Source organism: Miniopterus natalensis, chromosome X (assembly GCF_054644295.1).
Source record: "Miniopterus natalensis isolate mMinNat1 chromosome X, mMinNat1.hap1, whole genome shotgun sequence".
NCBI classification, from domain to species: domain Eukaryota; kingdom Metazoa; phylum Chordata; class Mammalia; order Chiroptera; family Miniopteridae; genus Miniopterus; species Miniopterus natalensis.
Genome location: NC_142103.1, coordinates 101,711,731 through 101,727,748, shown reverse-complemented (window position 1 = coordinate 101,727,748; position 16,018 = coordinate 101,711,731). Strand labels below are relative to the sequence as shown.

Here is a 16,018-nt window from a genome sequence, read left to right as displayed (position 1 = left end):
TGCATTTTTAATGTATTTCCTCTGCATAATAAGGTTTAGTTTAGACAGAGAGCCAATGTTTACACCTTCTTGCCATATTCTGCCTGGGCTCAGGGCAGCCCAACATGACCCACCCACAAAAATCAGTCTCCAATGAAGCCCAGGTCAAGGGGACCTGGAAGAAGATCTTAGAATCCCTGAAATTATTTGAGAAGAAATAATTCTTAATCAGTTGCTGCCTTATATTCTAAGTAATATGGAAGGCTCTGTCTCTCTACCATTTGTACTTTATTTCTTTTTTTAACAATTTTTTTAAATGTTTTTATTGATTTCAGAGAGAGGAAGGGAGAGGGAGAGAGAGAGAAACTTCAATGATGAGAGTCATTGATCAGCTGCCTCCTGCAGGCCCCCTGCTGGGGATCGAGCCCACAGCCCGGGCATGTGCCCCGACTGGGGAATCGAACCTGTGACCTCCTGGTTCATAGGTCGACAATCAACCACTGAGCCACACCAGCCAAGCTGTATTTTTTTTCTTAGGGGAAAAATGTATAAATACAGAAGGAAACATAGAAGTAGAAAAATGTGTGTGGGCAAACCTTTTCCCTAGAGACAACCAATGTAAACATTTTGACCTATTTCCTTCCAGTCTTTTGCTCTGCGCCTTGTCAACAGTTGAGATCATATTATATGTACACTTTTATTCTGTTTCTTTCACTTAGTATATCAAGCACTTTCCCATGTTATCAAGAATTCAACATAAGCATCATTTACATGGCTATAAAATATTACACTGAACCAAGATTTACGTAACTCCCTATCATTGAGCCCTTTATAATGTCTTTAATGTTTTGCTATTATAACTAATTCTACTAAGAACATCTTTGTGTATAAATTTTATTTACTAGTATTTAGTAGTATTGTCTGTATTTAGTACTATTATTATTTGTATTTCCTCAGTATAGAATTTTAGAAGGAGAATCTCATAAATTTTATTTGTTTGGCTCTGATGTACTATCTTCTTTCTTTGTACTGTTACTATACTTTATTACAGATCTTTCTGGCCAGGTTCTTTCTTCTTTCCTTTCCCTAGTTCCTGAGTCCGGAACTTCCCAGCTCAACCTTACCCGAGACGAGGAGTATTTTAAGAGTCTCTATAACCTCCCCTCACACAACCCCAACTCTGGGACTTTGGTTAAGTCACTCTCAGTTCTGCTGTCCCTGAGCTACTGTGATCCACATTCCTTCAGGTTCCTTCTAGGCCAAAATGCTGAGGGGCCTGCTTGCTTACCCCTACTTCCTGCCTACCTTCCAGCACATTCCACGCGCCTGAGGGAGGCTAAAGACCTCATCATGGAAGTCCCAGTGTAGCAGATGCCATTAGAAGTGAGACCGCATCCCCTTTGCCTGTGGGCTGCTTCTGGCCACAGGAACATGCTCATGGAGCAACTGGAAGTGCTGAGGAATTGTCACCCCCAGAAGAGCAGCCATTGCGTCACCGACTGGCAGGAGCTGGTAGACAAAGATCCCAACGTCCCCTCTTCCTCTGTCATGTGACTCAGGCCTTTAGTCGGCCTCGTTCCCTAAGGTTCGCAGCAGGGCTGAGCTCCAGTTGCTTCCAGTGGTGCCTGACAACGATGAACACTTGTTGGCCGCTCCCTTCTCCGCCTCCCTCCCCCGCTTATTACCTGTGCTTCCCAGGAGCACCTCTCAAATCAGCTCCCTGCTTGCGAATCCTTGCCTTAGGGTCTGCTTTAGGGGGCTCCAGGCTGTTATCCAGTGATAGCTATGGGCTAGTCAGTCATCAACAAGCATTTCCTCAATGCCCACTATAAAGCTACAGGGATTGCAAGGTCAAGACCTTACAGTTCAGTTTCAGAAAGTAATCTTATTTATGTAATTTTTTTTCAAGCTATGTTCTAATGACTTCTAAGAACATCTAAAAGCATCAGGAACATGCCACACATTTATCATGACCACCTTAGCCATAGGAAATTTGGAAAGGGGTTGATAAGAGGCCTTCTAATCTTAAAATTAATTAACAGGAGAATCTGATTATTCCAAATGGTAATTACTTGCCATTTCCACCACAGGGTAAGAAGTGCTTATGATCAGGTCTGCAGGTTGCTAAGAATTAATTCATCGGGTTTCTGAGTGGTGCACATAGTATATTTTTTGAGCCCCAAAGAGAGATCTTTGTGACTGGTTTGCATTTCCTGTGAACCACAAGTAACTCCAGCCACTAGGATAAGCCATGACTTGGTTGATTCTATTCAGTAACCTTCAGGCTTGAAGAGCTTATGATTTTAGTGTCAGAAAGTAATTTTTAAAATATATGGTGATTGTATGAAATAGTCACAAACCCAGAAAGAGAAAAATGAACTAGTATGGATTCTAAGTTAGACTTCAGAATATTGATAAAATATTTGCTTAACGACCTTGGCTATCTAGTTTGTTTTCTGGATTTCCTAGATTACCAGGTTTGTCATTAGTGAACAAATATGGGAATGAGGCTCCAAGCAGTGGGCACGCTCTAGCCATGGGGAGAAGAGAGATGCATCCCATCTTGACAAGTTCTGCTATGTGGGGTCACTTACCTTAGGGGCAAATAACCCTATATACTTCCATGGGAACATCACTGCATTCTAAGATTACACAGCAAATGATATGCATAAAAATTAAGTTCTGTTAAATATGTTTTTTTACTGAGGCAAGCAATTATGTAGAACATTTTAGAAAAATATGGTAAAATATTACATTAAAAAATGCAGATACATAGAAGACCAAACCTCGGTATCTGGCACGTCGAACACATATAAAGCCCTTCATTCCCGAACAATACCAGAGAAGGGGGTGTTGCTGCGTCCTGACATCTCGTCTAATTAGTAATGCCTGCTCAGGGTAGCCTGATTATAGCCGCTCCACTTGTGCTCGGCTCACTGTGCCAATGTAAATATCGCCTGCTTAACATCATTAAAGGAGAACAATGTTTTCCCTTCAGCTAAAAAATTATACATCAAAAGCAAATGAACTCACTACTGTAAGATTCGTTCGTTAATCATTACTGAACTTGGCCTATAATTACCAAGATAGCAACGAGAGCACCACTGTCTTCGCTTCGGCTCTGCAGTAGGAGTTTGAAAGTCACATTGAGTATGTTCAAAGCTGTTCTTTTTGAGGAGCAGCCACTCGGAGTTGTTTTGTTTTGTGTTGTATTGTTTTGTTTTGTTTAAAGGGCAGCCATTCTCTTGAAACATCTTGCATAAGTGGAGGAATTAAAGCTCTGGAGATCAAACCATCCATCCAGTCCTCTGACACTGCTCAGAGCAAAGGGTGGGTGGGTGGGTGTGGGGGGGAACTTTCAAAATAACAGAATACCCCAGTATTAAAGCAAAACTTCACCCAGGAATATACTCACACATCTTTTATTGTGTGTGTGTTTTTAACAGTAATTTCATTTTATTACAGTGTTTTGTATTATTATAGTAAAAATATTATTTATTATATACATATAACATAAATCTAACATTTTAACCATTTTAAAGTGTACAATTCTGTGGCATTAAATACATTCAAAATCTTTGCAACCATTGCCACTATCTAGCTCCAGAACTTATTCATTACCCCAAAAGGAAAACCCATACCCATTAAACAGTCACACCTCATTCTCCCCTCCCCTAACCTCTGGCAGCCAGTAATCTACATCTTTCTACATGGATTTGACTAATCTGGATATTTCATATAAATAGAATCAAATCATATAATATGTGGCCTTTTGTGTCTGGGTTTTTTCACTTAACATAATGTTTTTGAGGTTCATCCATGTGTAGCAAGTGTACAAACTTCATTCCTCTTTATGGCTGAATAGTATTCCATTGTATGGATAGACCACGTTTTACTTAACCATTAAATCATATTGTTTTTTAATTGGTCTCAAGTACACTTGTATTTGACAAAGATGGGAATCTTTTTTTTTTTTTTTTTCACTTTACTTGAAATTCAAAGTGTGGGATATCCTAATTGGCTTTGTGCCTTGAGATTAATGCAATGCACAGAATGTTGAGCCTCTGTGTTGATTCTAGAGTCAATTACTAGAATTCTTTACACAACATCCTCAGTCTCTTAGGACTACATATTATGAAGAACATTACATTGAACTATATACAGTGTCCAGTATTTGACCATTTTAATCTATAAAATAGCAATTGTGTGATTCAAACTAAATATTTACCTCTATGTTAGGTTCAACAGAAAATACAATTCTCTTTAAAAATAAATAAATGGTTTATACACCTACTAGATATGAATTTCCTTCCCCTCGGGCTTCATTAAAATTATGCAACAAGGATGATTCTCAGATGAAATAAGTTTACCAAGATCATGCAAGTCGGGATCTCCTTGGATCACAGCACCCTTCTAAGCAGGATTTCCCACCGCACTTTTCCATTTCTGAGGAAAAAGAACTGAGCCCCTCAGCCTTCTTTCCAATAACAGATAGTGCAGAGAACCTATAAGAAAAGGCAGAATATGAGGTCAACTTTCAATTCTAAGTCAAGGGTTCCTCCCGACCCTGCCCAGTAAGACCGCAGGATCACAGGTTACCGACAAGAGGCTGTAACTCAAGTTTCGGGCACACGCGTGTGTGCGTGTGCGTGTCTGTATTTGCCTGCGCACATGCCCGTATACCCTTAATGCGAATAACAATGAGATTGTCAGTCATTTTAGAACTATCACTGGCTCTTCTCCACCTTATTAAAAAACATAATTAGTGATCCCCTCATCATAAACCAAGCACTAGATGTGGCTACGACCTCCCCTCCCACGTGGCACTCAAGGCTCTGCATCAAAATCGGGGTTTCGGTCCTTTGACAGCCGTCATGTGCAAAGGTCCTTGGAAAGGGCTCGGGAAGAAGGTGGAACGTGCTGCTTGTAGTTCTGGGCTGGTCACTAACTCAAACTTATTACTTTGTGAGTCTGACAGGGTTTCGATTGCATCCATAATTTGTATTTCATCCTTGAATTGGGCGTGTACCAAACCCTCAAAAATATTGCATATCTGGAAGGGCAAAGATAGAAAACAACTGTCAAAAGGTTTGCACTATGTTATCAATAATAAGATAAAATGTTTTCTTTTTTTTAGTCTCCCAAATCAGCATTTATAAGTGCTGCAAAAAAGGCCAGATTAAAGTCCAATCCTGTCAAAGTGCGCTTCTCCGAGGAGGTCATCATCAACGGCCAGGTGTCGGTGAGTTGACAGTCACCTGTTTGTGACGCAGAGTGAGCCACTGAGGCACTAAGCAAAGCCAGTGGCCGCACTGGAATGGTCTATCTGAAATCGGTTGTTGGATTTCACAGGGGTGTCAAATCTCAGGATTGTAAAGGGCTTGATCCTGACGTGTCCCCTCTAGCATTTCCAGAATCCAGAATAGTCCAGTATTTCCTGAACACTTCCAGTGTTGGAGGCCTCACTATTTTGCAAAGGATTGACTTGGGGTCGCTGACGTTGCCTCATGAGTAAAATGCACCTCTTTGAAACTTCCATCTATTTCTTCCCTTTCTGCCAACTAAGCCTTTTTTCATGACAGCCCCTTGTATATTCTGGAAAAAGTCTTGTATTTCCACTAATTTTTTCCTTGTATTGGATTTCCACAATAAAATGTCTTTATTGTTTCAACTTATCAAAAGGAAAAGAAGTTAAAATGATGGAAAACTTTCATATATACAACCAGAAATGAAAAAATACTGCCAGGATTTCCAGGTCTTGATAGAAATCATGATTGCTCAGACACATAATTGATCTTCAAAATAAATAATGCAAACATTAATAGGACACTTTCGTTTCAATTTCCTCCAAAAAAAAAAAAAAATAGCATCATTTTTTAGATTTTTAGCAAGCTATCATCTAGGGCACTAATTTTATGGATCTTTGAAGTACCAGCTTTTTCTGTTGAGGTTTCATTGTTGCTGTTGGTGTTGTTTAAATAAACCCACAAGGATAAAATCCATGCCATGCTCATTATGGGTCATAAACTCTTCCCTGAGTGTTGTTCTGGATCTGAACCTGAAGGTGGAGGCCTGCGCATCCTGGGCCAGACACTCATGGTCGAAGCATCTTGAGCTCAAGCTCGCTGACCTCTGTCTGCCCTCCTTGGAGTCCAGGGGCTTAGCTGGCCCGTCTGTCATGCTATTGTGATGCTTCTGGGAGGTGGCCTAAGGCTGTCACTGTGCTGCCCTGTGAGCAGTTAGCTGTGGTCTTGTCCTCCCAGTCGCCCATCTGTCACCTCATCCCCTCTGCCTCCGCCCCACCACGGTTTGTTGTGCACAGTTCAGTGGATGTCCACCACTCCGGACGCAGAGTTACCATACATCATCACTTCAGGGCCAGACCGTTCCAGCCGCAGAGGAGTCACTGTATTGTAGGTCATGTGAAATGTCCCTCATCTTTTCTCAGGCTTCCCAGCATGAGAGAGGGCCCCCAGCTTATGCATCCTTAGAGAATATGACTCTAGAAGATGCTGTGGCCATTTCACTGTGCCCTTGTACAGAAGAGTGCTCTTTCCAGGCAGCTGGCGTGAGAGCACAGCTCTGGGGGCCATACTCTCCTGCAGGCCCTGTGCCTCGGGACAGGCCTGTGTATATCGGAGCCATTCAGGCACATGGCCCTCCCCAGCCTCTGTGGCTGGCTTCCCTTGCAGTCCGCTCTTGCTCTTCTGAATCACTCTGTGTCATCTCTTCGGGACTTGGAGCTAAACGAACTCAGTGAATTGGGCAGCAGAGAAGTCATGTGTGAAGCAGAAAAGAGAGGAAGGAATTTCAGAGAAAGAAATAGGAAGTGGAAGGCAGGAAGCCTGTCCCAGAAGTACTTAGGGATTAAACCCTCACGGACTAACTTCAGTTTCCTCGGCTGTAAAACAAGGGATGTGTGCTTTCATAATTGCTGAGTTCCCCCAGACTCCTGTGACTTCACAAGCAACCACATGTGAGTAACGCAGTTCACTCCAAGGATCCGCAGAACTCATCACACACCTTATTTCTCCCCCTTACATATCAGCCTACTTCTGCTTATAGAGAAAATTCAAATGGATACATTTATATTGCTTACTTTGGGGTGTGTTTCAAGTACCTCTTTTTGAGTTATTTTTAAACTATGATCTGTTGGTAATAGACTTAGTGTTTTACTCCATTAACACACTACCCCATTCCTTCTATGTCCCCTTTGAGTTTGGGGAATCTTCCTAAATGAGCTAAAGATGGTTTCACAAAATAACTTCACATTTGAGGCTGATTAATGCTTGTGATCTGCTGTTATGACCTCTGCCAGGCGCCAACAGGCAAAACATACAGCTCTGCTAAAGTCTGGGCTTCTGGTCCCACACATTGTGGCTTAGTTACAAAGGATTCATTTCTGTAATTGCATTTTCCAGTAGTACACCTTGATTTAAGAAAAATTCATCTGATTGATTTTCTGATGGCAAAAGATCTTTTATTTGAATCAACTGAGTTATTTGTAGCTGGAAAAGAATTTTCCTATGAACAGCTGAACTTGGATATCACCAAAGGAACACTTTGGTTGGCCTCACAGAGTTCAATTTTTTTATGTTGTGTTAAAATAAATTGTAGATATCTGTGACCACTGCAAAGAGCAGAACTGTAATTCAACTGACTTAAACCCTTCCTTCTTTTTTGTTGTTGCTGTTAAACAGGAAACTGTTAAGGATAATTCACTTCTTTTTATGCCAAATGTTTTGAAAGTCTATCTGGAAAATGGGCAGACCAAATCATTTCGCTTTGACTCGAGCACCTCCATAAAGGTAAGAGGACCCCTGAACTGCAGACCTGGACATGCCAGGTAGGAAGTGAAAGCTGCGCTGTCAGGCCCGTGTGACGGCGCCTTCTTTCAGGACTATCTGTTTATTGCTGATCATTATTTTGGCTGCTTCCAGATACGGTAGCATGTGAATACTTCAAACCAAAACAAAACAAAAAGCTTAAACTAAGAAGGTTCTTTTGTGTGTGTGTGTGTGTGTGTGTGTGTGTGTGTGTGTGTTGCAAAACAATCTAATATGCCATCAGCGATGAGCCACTACAGCTAGTCATTTTGATGCAACTGCAGATTAATTAAAATAGCCTGACTGTCACCAAGAAGGCTTGGCACCCTGCCCGAAGCCAGCGTGATTTCTCAGCAATGTTAGCCACCAAGAAGATTAAGATGTTAGTTGTTAATTGAGTATCTGCTACTTTGGTGTCCGGCAAAAATGAGGGATAGTATAATGTAAAGATAACATTCACTTTTAATTACTGTAACTACTCTCATGGAAGTGACGCATAAAAGGCAGAAATGAGGCACGCATTTTAGGAGAAGAGGTGAAAAGGAAGAGCCACAAAGCAGTTCTATTCCAGTAGGCCCCCTTATCCACGGGGACACCCTCAAAGGTCCCCAGGGGTGCCTGAAACCTGGAATGGCAGTGAGCCCTGTACATCCTCCGCTTTTCCCTGTGCCTGGCCTTCCCACCGAGAGGAAGCGCTTCGTGCCTTCCTTTGGCATATCTCCGTTGCCAGCGCCTCTGCTCTTGCGCTTCGGGGCCATTATTAAGTAAAATGCGGGTGCCTTGAACACAAGCTCTGTGATGCCATCCCAGCCCACCCGGTACCCAAGGCGTCTCCTAAGTGGCTAACGGGAGGGAGCGTGTGCAGCGTGGTCACATCCCGGGGGGGGCGAGATTTCACCACACTCCTCAGAACAGGGTGCGCTTTCAAACTTATGAATTGTTTATTTCTGGCATTTTCAATATTTTGGAAATTATTTCAATATTTTGGACTGCAGTTGACCGTGGGTAACTGAAACCCCGGAAAGTGAAACTGCAAGTAAGGGGGAGCTACTGTATTTCAGGGCCGCAGGTGAGTTTGCGTCATGCGTATTAGAACAAAGCATATAGGGTTTTCTCCCCATGCTTCCTTCCTGGGGGAAAAAAACACATATTTTCTTTTTTATTGAACAAACATATGTTCAGAAATTGATTGCTCCCTAATGCTCCATCAGCCTAAAATAGACTTTCTTCAAATGCACAGTAAAAAAGATTTTATTGAGGTTAAAAAAAAAAAAAAAAGTACCTAGTGATGATTTTGTACAATCATGTATCAAGAGAATATCAACTGTGTATTTAAAACGTCTATTAATAGTCAACCCCGAATTCTCAATTTTTAAAATTAATCAGCATAAACTTTATGAGTGGAAAGCTTTCGGCAAAGGCCCATTCACTGTGCATTCTTATGATCATGATAACAGCAAACAGCTTGTTTTGAGCTGCTTTAAATAGGTAGTGATTTAGCAGGTAATAGAGCAGACAATAAGAGTAGATTGATGATAGAGCATTTAAATTATCCTTAAATCATTCCAGATGAAATATGAACTTCCTTCACACAAGACTGCTAATTTAAATAGTGATAACTAGAAAAGTCCTTTGCCATTATTCCTACTCAAAATCAATTTATAATGAGTTGTTACTCTAATTATTGATCAACTAACCTAGTGGTTGGCAGACTTTCTCTGTAAAGGGCTCGAGAGTAAATATTGTAGGCTTTGTAGGACATTTGACCTCTGTTGCAACTACTCAGCTCTGCTATTATATCATGAAAACAGTCATAGAACCCACTCTCAGGTTCAACAATTCCCTCGAAGGACCCACAGAACTCAGCAAATTGTTATACTGACAGTTACAGTTTATTATAGCAAAAGGCTACAAACTGAAATCAACAACAGGAAAAAGAACAAAGGGAATAGACTGGGCATAGGGCTTCCCGCTGTCCTCGCCCCGTGGAGTTGTGCCAGATGGGGGGGCTCGCCCGAGATGTGGTGTTCACACACAGCTGGCCGCCTGGGTGGCTCACCTTAGTACCCAGCCCCTCCAAAGGTCCAGCTGATACCACATGGCCCGAGGGCCCACCATAAGTCACATTGCTAGCACAGACTATCTGGTGTGGCCCCAGGTCCCCAGGTAAACAAAGCTACTCCTATCAGGCAGGACACTCCAAGGTCACAGAAGTTACCACCCAAGAGCCAGGAGCAAAGAGGCAAACCTTTGTTTAGGCTGGGTGGATTTTTCTACTACACAGACACTGTATAAATGAATGGGCATGGCCAGATTTGGCCCACAAGCCACAGTTTGCAGACCCCTGACCGCACCCACAGAGCTTCATTATTCTAGATCCCTCAGACACAACCACCTTATTCTGTGACACCAGCTGGTCAGAAAAGCTCCTTGCCATGGATGAGAGGGAGAAATACCACCAACTGGCTGCTCCTGCACGCCCCCTGCTGGGGACCAAGCTGCAACCCAGCCACGTGCCCTGACACAATCAAACCAGCAACCTCTCGGTGCAGGGGCCACATTCAGCCCACTGAGCCACACCAGCTGGGCTTGAATGCATTTTTTAACTGAAGGAAATCTGAATATAGAAGAGACTGACTCCTGTTGTAAATTCCCTCTGGCCTCTTTATTACAGGAACACACACTAGACTAAGTTTGATTTCCCCGAGGATGGCAGATGACAATGAGAAGACAGGAAGCAATGCAAAAAGTTCACATGAAATTATAGTTATCTTATCTTGTACCTAACAGCCTTATGATCACAATAGGCACGGGCTGCTAGGCATAAAATGGAAATAGTATAGTTATGAAAGGGATATGACAATGTTTAATAAAAATTGCCAAAATTCTTGCTGCAGAGTCGCAATAGGAACAAAGTATTGCTATTGATTTCCCAGCGTCCTCCCTGGTGATTCAGGAGGTTTTATAAAGTATATGTTGCTACACAAAGACTGGTCTTGTTTTCTCTTTTCTGGGCCTTGAGCAAAAAATTATGAAACAGAAAATCTTTTTATGAAATTCAATATAGTCAAGGCATTTCTGTTGAATGATTATTTTTGGTGGTGGGTAGGTGTGTGCATCTTTGTTCTACAGGGGCCTGAAGACATTATAAAAAGTCCACAGAGAAGAATCTAAACCTTACAAAGATCAGTAAAAAAAACAAGCAAGCAATTCTATATATGGAAGGGTTGCTCTATCTTGGTGTTGTTGATACTTTGGACAAGCTAAATATTTGTTGTGAGCACTGTCTTGTACATTGCAAGGTACTTAGTAGTACCCCTCCATGCCTAGCATCCCCAATCCCACTGTGACAACCAAAAATATCTCCAGAAGTTGCCAAATGTTGCTGTGGGACAAAATCGGCCCGGCTGAATACCACTGCTCTTAGGAATTTTTAGCACTTGAGTATAAATGATCTTGAAGAGAGATCATTGACTAGTTTTCAGGTACATGAAAAAAGCAGTGGTTGAGGACATTAGCTTTGCATTAGGGTGAACATGTGTTTGTGTATGGAACAGCTTTCTGATCACAGATGTTTACTCTTTTGAAGGATTGCTGCCAAAGCTTGCTCATTCCGCCTTCCCCCAGAGACTGAAAATAACAGCTAATATATGTACATTGTTACAGTGCCCTAACTCTGTGCCACTCTGTGGAATAGGTGCTTTCTGTGTATGAACTTATGGAGTCCTTATATGTATCCTGAGGCAGGTATTATTATGCCCAGTTTACAGAGAGAGACACTGAGACACTCGGAGGTTAAACAGCTTGTCCTAAGCTGCACAGCTAATACTGGGTAGAGCAGGACTTAGGAGCCAGACTATTTTCAGAGCCCACATTCCTTACCACTTTACAAAAGAGTAGGTGAAGGGTTGGCAAGTGTTTTTTTGCTTTTTCTGTGAAGGACCAGATAGCAAGTATTGTACGTTTCGAAGGCCATTCGAGAGTCTCTGTGGTAACTACTCAACTCACAGGAAGGCAGCCAGAGACAATGCATAAATTGATGGGCATGACGGTGTGCCAATAAAACTTTATATACACAGACAGATGGTGGGCTGGATTTGACATGCAGGCATTATTTTGCCGACCTCTGGGTAGACCACTTTCAGAGGGGATTTAATTACCACCCCATTTAGAAGAAAAGGGAATCAAACTGACTACACTGCCCAACCTATTGATAACCTTTCTAGAGTAAGACCTTAAGTTACAGGCAAGCACCTCCCCCAGCTATTCACCTTGTTGCCTGTTTCTGAATCCCATAAAGATTTGGGGGTGAGGGAGGCCAATAAAAAGGGAGAAGAGAGAAGACCTCGTTTCTGTATCTTTTTGGATCTTTGGAGCATCCAGCTTCAGACTCAGCCAGAGGTATCGCATCTGAAGATCTGAAGCCCGTTTGCATGACCCTTTGCGGTCGCAGTGGACTCCACAGGACTCCCTCGGTTCTGATTGCCTCTTGTCAATGTCTCCTCTGTAAGGATGTCATCTTAACCCTTCAAGAGAAGCTCTCCATCAAAGGCATCGAGCACTTCTCGCTCATGCTGGAGCAGAGGACAGAGGGGGCGGGAACCAAGCTGCTGTTGCTGCACGAGCAGGAGACCCTCACTCAGGTGCGTGAGTCACGGCGCTGCTGCGGTGAGCAGACTGCGGGCCCCAGAACCCCCGCCCCCCCCGCAGTGTGTTCGCTGCACCGCTGGGTGGCCCCACGAAGGGAAGCGATGGCATTAATAATGGATTTTGTACTTCCAGGTGATGTTTCCCTTTTTGTGCATTTTTCATAGGCTGTCAGCTGGTCTCAGAAACAGATCTGTCATTCAAAGGCTCAGCAGCCACTCTTTGAGAATGTGGCTCTGTAGAATTTTATTTTATGGCATGATAATGACTTGTTCACCTGTTTTCATAATTGATCTCCTGACACCATTGAAAGGAGATGGTTTCTGAGACCATTTAAATTAGCGTGAAATTGTATTCGTTGCTTTAAGTTCTGGGTGTATACTTCAGACTATTTTCGGAAGCCTGCAGTCCCTGCCCGAGTCCTGCCCACTGTAAATATGTGATCCACCAATGTGTCCCAGTTCCTGCTTGTCAAGATGCCACCCCCATCTGTTCTCTGGGGAGGCAAGCAGACTGCCTGGCTGCTAAATTCGGCTCCACACCCTGACTCTTCTGTAATTCCACACAGCAGAGTCTTTGTTGGATGTGTAAGGGATTTCAATCAATTCCCCTCATGTAGGAGAGCTCAAGGATGAGGGAACTTTAGGCTCCTAGGTTCCTGCTTTCCTTCGCTCTGCAAGGGATGAGCAGCCACAGCCCTTAGGCTCAAGGGTCCACGCCGCTTTGCAACCCCGCCCGCGGCCAGAAAACTGGGTCAGTGTTACTACCTCCCAGGGTGCCCCGTATACCTTTCAAAGTAGGGTGTCTTTCCCTATTGAAATTCTTCTACTCAGCGAAGGCAGCCATGTAAACTGTAAGCAAACACACACACACACACACACACACACACACACACGTGCCATGGCGCTCAATAAAGCTGTTGCTGTATTTACTTTGAATTTCTAATTGCAGTTCACAAACATTTTTATTTTTCCAGATTTGTTCCCTGCATAAAAGTAGTTACAAGTACACGAAACTACATACATGTGCATAAAAAGTACATACAAGTGCCTAAAACTACAGGTAGAGCAGCTGTACTGGCCGGGCTCAGGCTGCGTGTCCTTAGTGTCTACCTGTGGCTGCTTTCGGGGAACTGAAGCGCTCCTACCTGCTCTCTTGGAATCCAGTGTCTTTTCAGTCACCCTCCTGTGTGCTAAGTACCTAATCGCTGACTGACCCTCTTGTTACAAGAGGAGTTAAGAAACTAACACCCAGTAGTTGGCACATACTGTGCTGGCAAAAAAGGAAAACAAATAATGATCCCTGACCTTCAACCTTGAGGAACGTGTGTTGTATTCCAAGCAACTTTAAGAAATTTGAACAGTGTCACGGTTTCAGAAGTTTGTGGTAGTCTGGAAATTTCTGGACTCCAGATTCAGTGCATGGGCCCAAACTTGTGTCTTCCTACTTTCCCATGCGACGTCATTCGCGGTTTTAAACTGTCATTACTGTCACTGCTACAGTCCATCTGAAGTCTAATTTAGAAAAAGCCCACAGTAGTGTCATACAGTAATAAACTGTAGTGGGTAGTCTCTGGGTCCCCTTGGGTGCCTCCCACCCCACCCTAGCTTTGGCGTGCTCCCCGACATCTTCAGGGTACTGCTCTCAGACTCCTCGCAGAGATTCTGCCCACCCTGAAATGCATGTTCCCCTGGGGCAGTCTGAAGCTAGGGCTTGTCTGTGCTACTTTGGCTCAGGTCCCATGGCCCTGTAGTGTCCCCCAAGGGACAGGCTGTCGCTAAGCCCCATGGGCACCATGCGCTTGTCCAGCATCTTCTCCTGCCTGCCCTGCTTGCACATCTCCTTTTTTAAAAATATGTTTTGATTGAATTTAGAGAGAAATGAAGGGAGAGGAGAGGGAGAAACATCGATGAGAGAGAAAAACATTGATTGGCCGCCTCCTGCACGCCCCCTACTGGGGATCAAGCCCCCAACCCGGGCATGTGCCCTGACCGGGAATTGAACCGGTGACCTCTTGGCGCAACCACTGAGCCACACCAGCCAGGGCTTCCCCCACCTCCTCGCTGGCCTTTCCTGGGAGCAGTTCCTTAGTAAGTCCCTCAGGGCCTGCTTCTGGGGGACTCAATTTAAGTCACAGGGTCTGTGCAGTTTTCCGGGAATGTGTATGTGACAAATACTAAAAGAACTTCAACCACTTCTTTCCTCAATGTCCAAAGAAAGTTGCCTTTGCTTCTGTGTCCCTCAACCATTTCTCAGTCACCACTGAGCAAGCTTGCAATTGGTCTGCTCTTCTTCTAGGTGACGCAGCGGCCCAGCTCCCACAAGATGAGGTGTCTCTTCCGAATTAGCTTTGTCCCAAAGGATCCAATTGACCTATTAAGGAGAGATCCAGTTGCTTTCGAGTATCTCTATGTTCAGGTATGTGAGAATTTCAGCGTGTTTTATATGAATGTCAGTGGTCTTTGTGAGAAACCATGGTACTTACAGCTCAGGAGGACGCCTGATGTCCCTGAAGATAACCTGAGCTCTCAAGATAAGGCACATCCTTTTCAGTATACCCTGCTTATCAAGTAAAGAAATGTGTAGTGGACTTCACACCAGTTTTCACCCAGAACAGTGAAACTGTCACGACTTGGGTTTTTTAAATGTTGAACGTTAGTCACCTGGACCTCTCAACAATGTCCCTTGTGCCCCAACAGGCCAGCTAACCCACATGTAACTGCACGAAACAGCCTGATTGTCAGCTGATCTGTTACTGCATCTTCCCCATATTCCTGCTGAGAACCGACCCAGGGCTTTGCCACTGCAGCTCAGGCCTGGTGCTATGTTTTTTAGCTTGTTAGTTGCAAGTAAATAGTTACAGGTGTTGGTCAGGGCCCGGTGGGTCAGTGAGACACACTCGGTTGTCATTCTCTACAATGATGTACTCATCCCATTAACAAGATGGTGCTTTAAAACCATTCTGTTCTGCTTCTGTTTTAAACATCACAAGCCCATTGAATTTGTAAGAGAGCGTGGTTGCAGCTGTCTTGAGGAAGAGAGACTACTGAAGCAGACCAGGAGTACTGCTGAACGTGGTTCTATAGGTGTGTTTGCCCAGATCTAATGCAGTTCATGGAGATCATTCTGATTCAAAAGATGCATCTTTTTATACCCTGGGGTTGTTCTGAGAACAGAGAACCAACCTGTCCAGGGATCTTGCCCCGGGACTAGGCTTTCCCACCTTGGGTGTTGCACGGGTGGTGGATTTGCTATCCCTTCAACCAGTAGCCAGTGGGGGAGGTGGAAAGCCATGTATGGTGGGCGATAGAGATGCAGATTAAGCTACCATCATCTTCTTTATCTTCCACTGGTAATTGGAAACGAGAATTTCGTGGGCTCAGACCCTCTGCTTCAAAATGCCTTGTATCAGAATGTGTAGTATGTCTAAAGTAGCATCTGTCTGACATAAGTCAGTGGGTCTGCAGATGGTACTGTGGGCCCATGTTGATTTTCAGGTACTAAAAAGATGCAATAAAATTAGTCTAGAAAACAAAAGAGTAGGCAGAAACAATATATTTCACATG

The 16,018-nt window shown here is 43.5% G+C and overlaps 1 protein-coding gene across 1 annotated transcript in view; it reads left to right on the top strand.

The window, feature by feature from the left end:
• The window catches only part of FRMPD4 (FERM and PDZ domain containing 4), an 81,218-nt gene that overhangs the window by 42,493 nt on the left and 22,707 nt on the right, over nucleotides 1–16,018 (top strand). Inside the window, exons 4-7 of the mRNA XM_087813499.1 lie at nucleotides 5,117–5,221; nucleotides 7,680–7,787; nucleotides 12,317–12,448; nucleotides 14,751–14,870. Of these exons, the coding sequence (XP_087669625.1) occupies nucleotides 5,117–5,221; nucleotides 7,680–7,787; nucleotides 12,317–12,448; nucleotides 14,751–14,870 (465 nt within the window). The remainder of the gene's footprint in view (nucleotides 1–5,116; nucleotides 5,222–7,679; nucleotides 7,788–12,316; nucleotides 12,449–14,750; nucleotides 14,871–16,018) is intronic.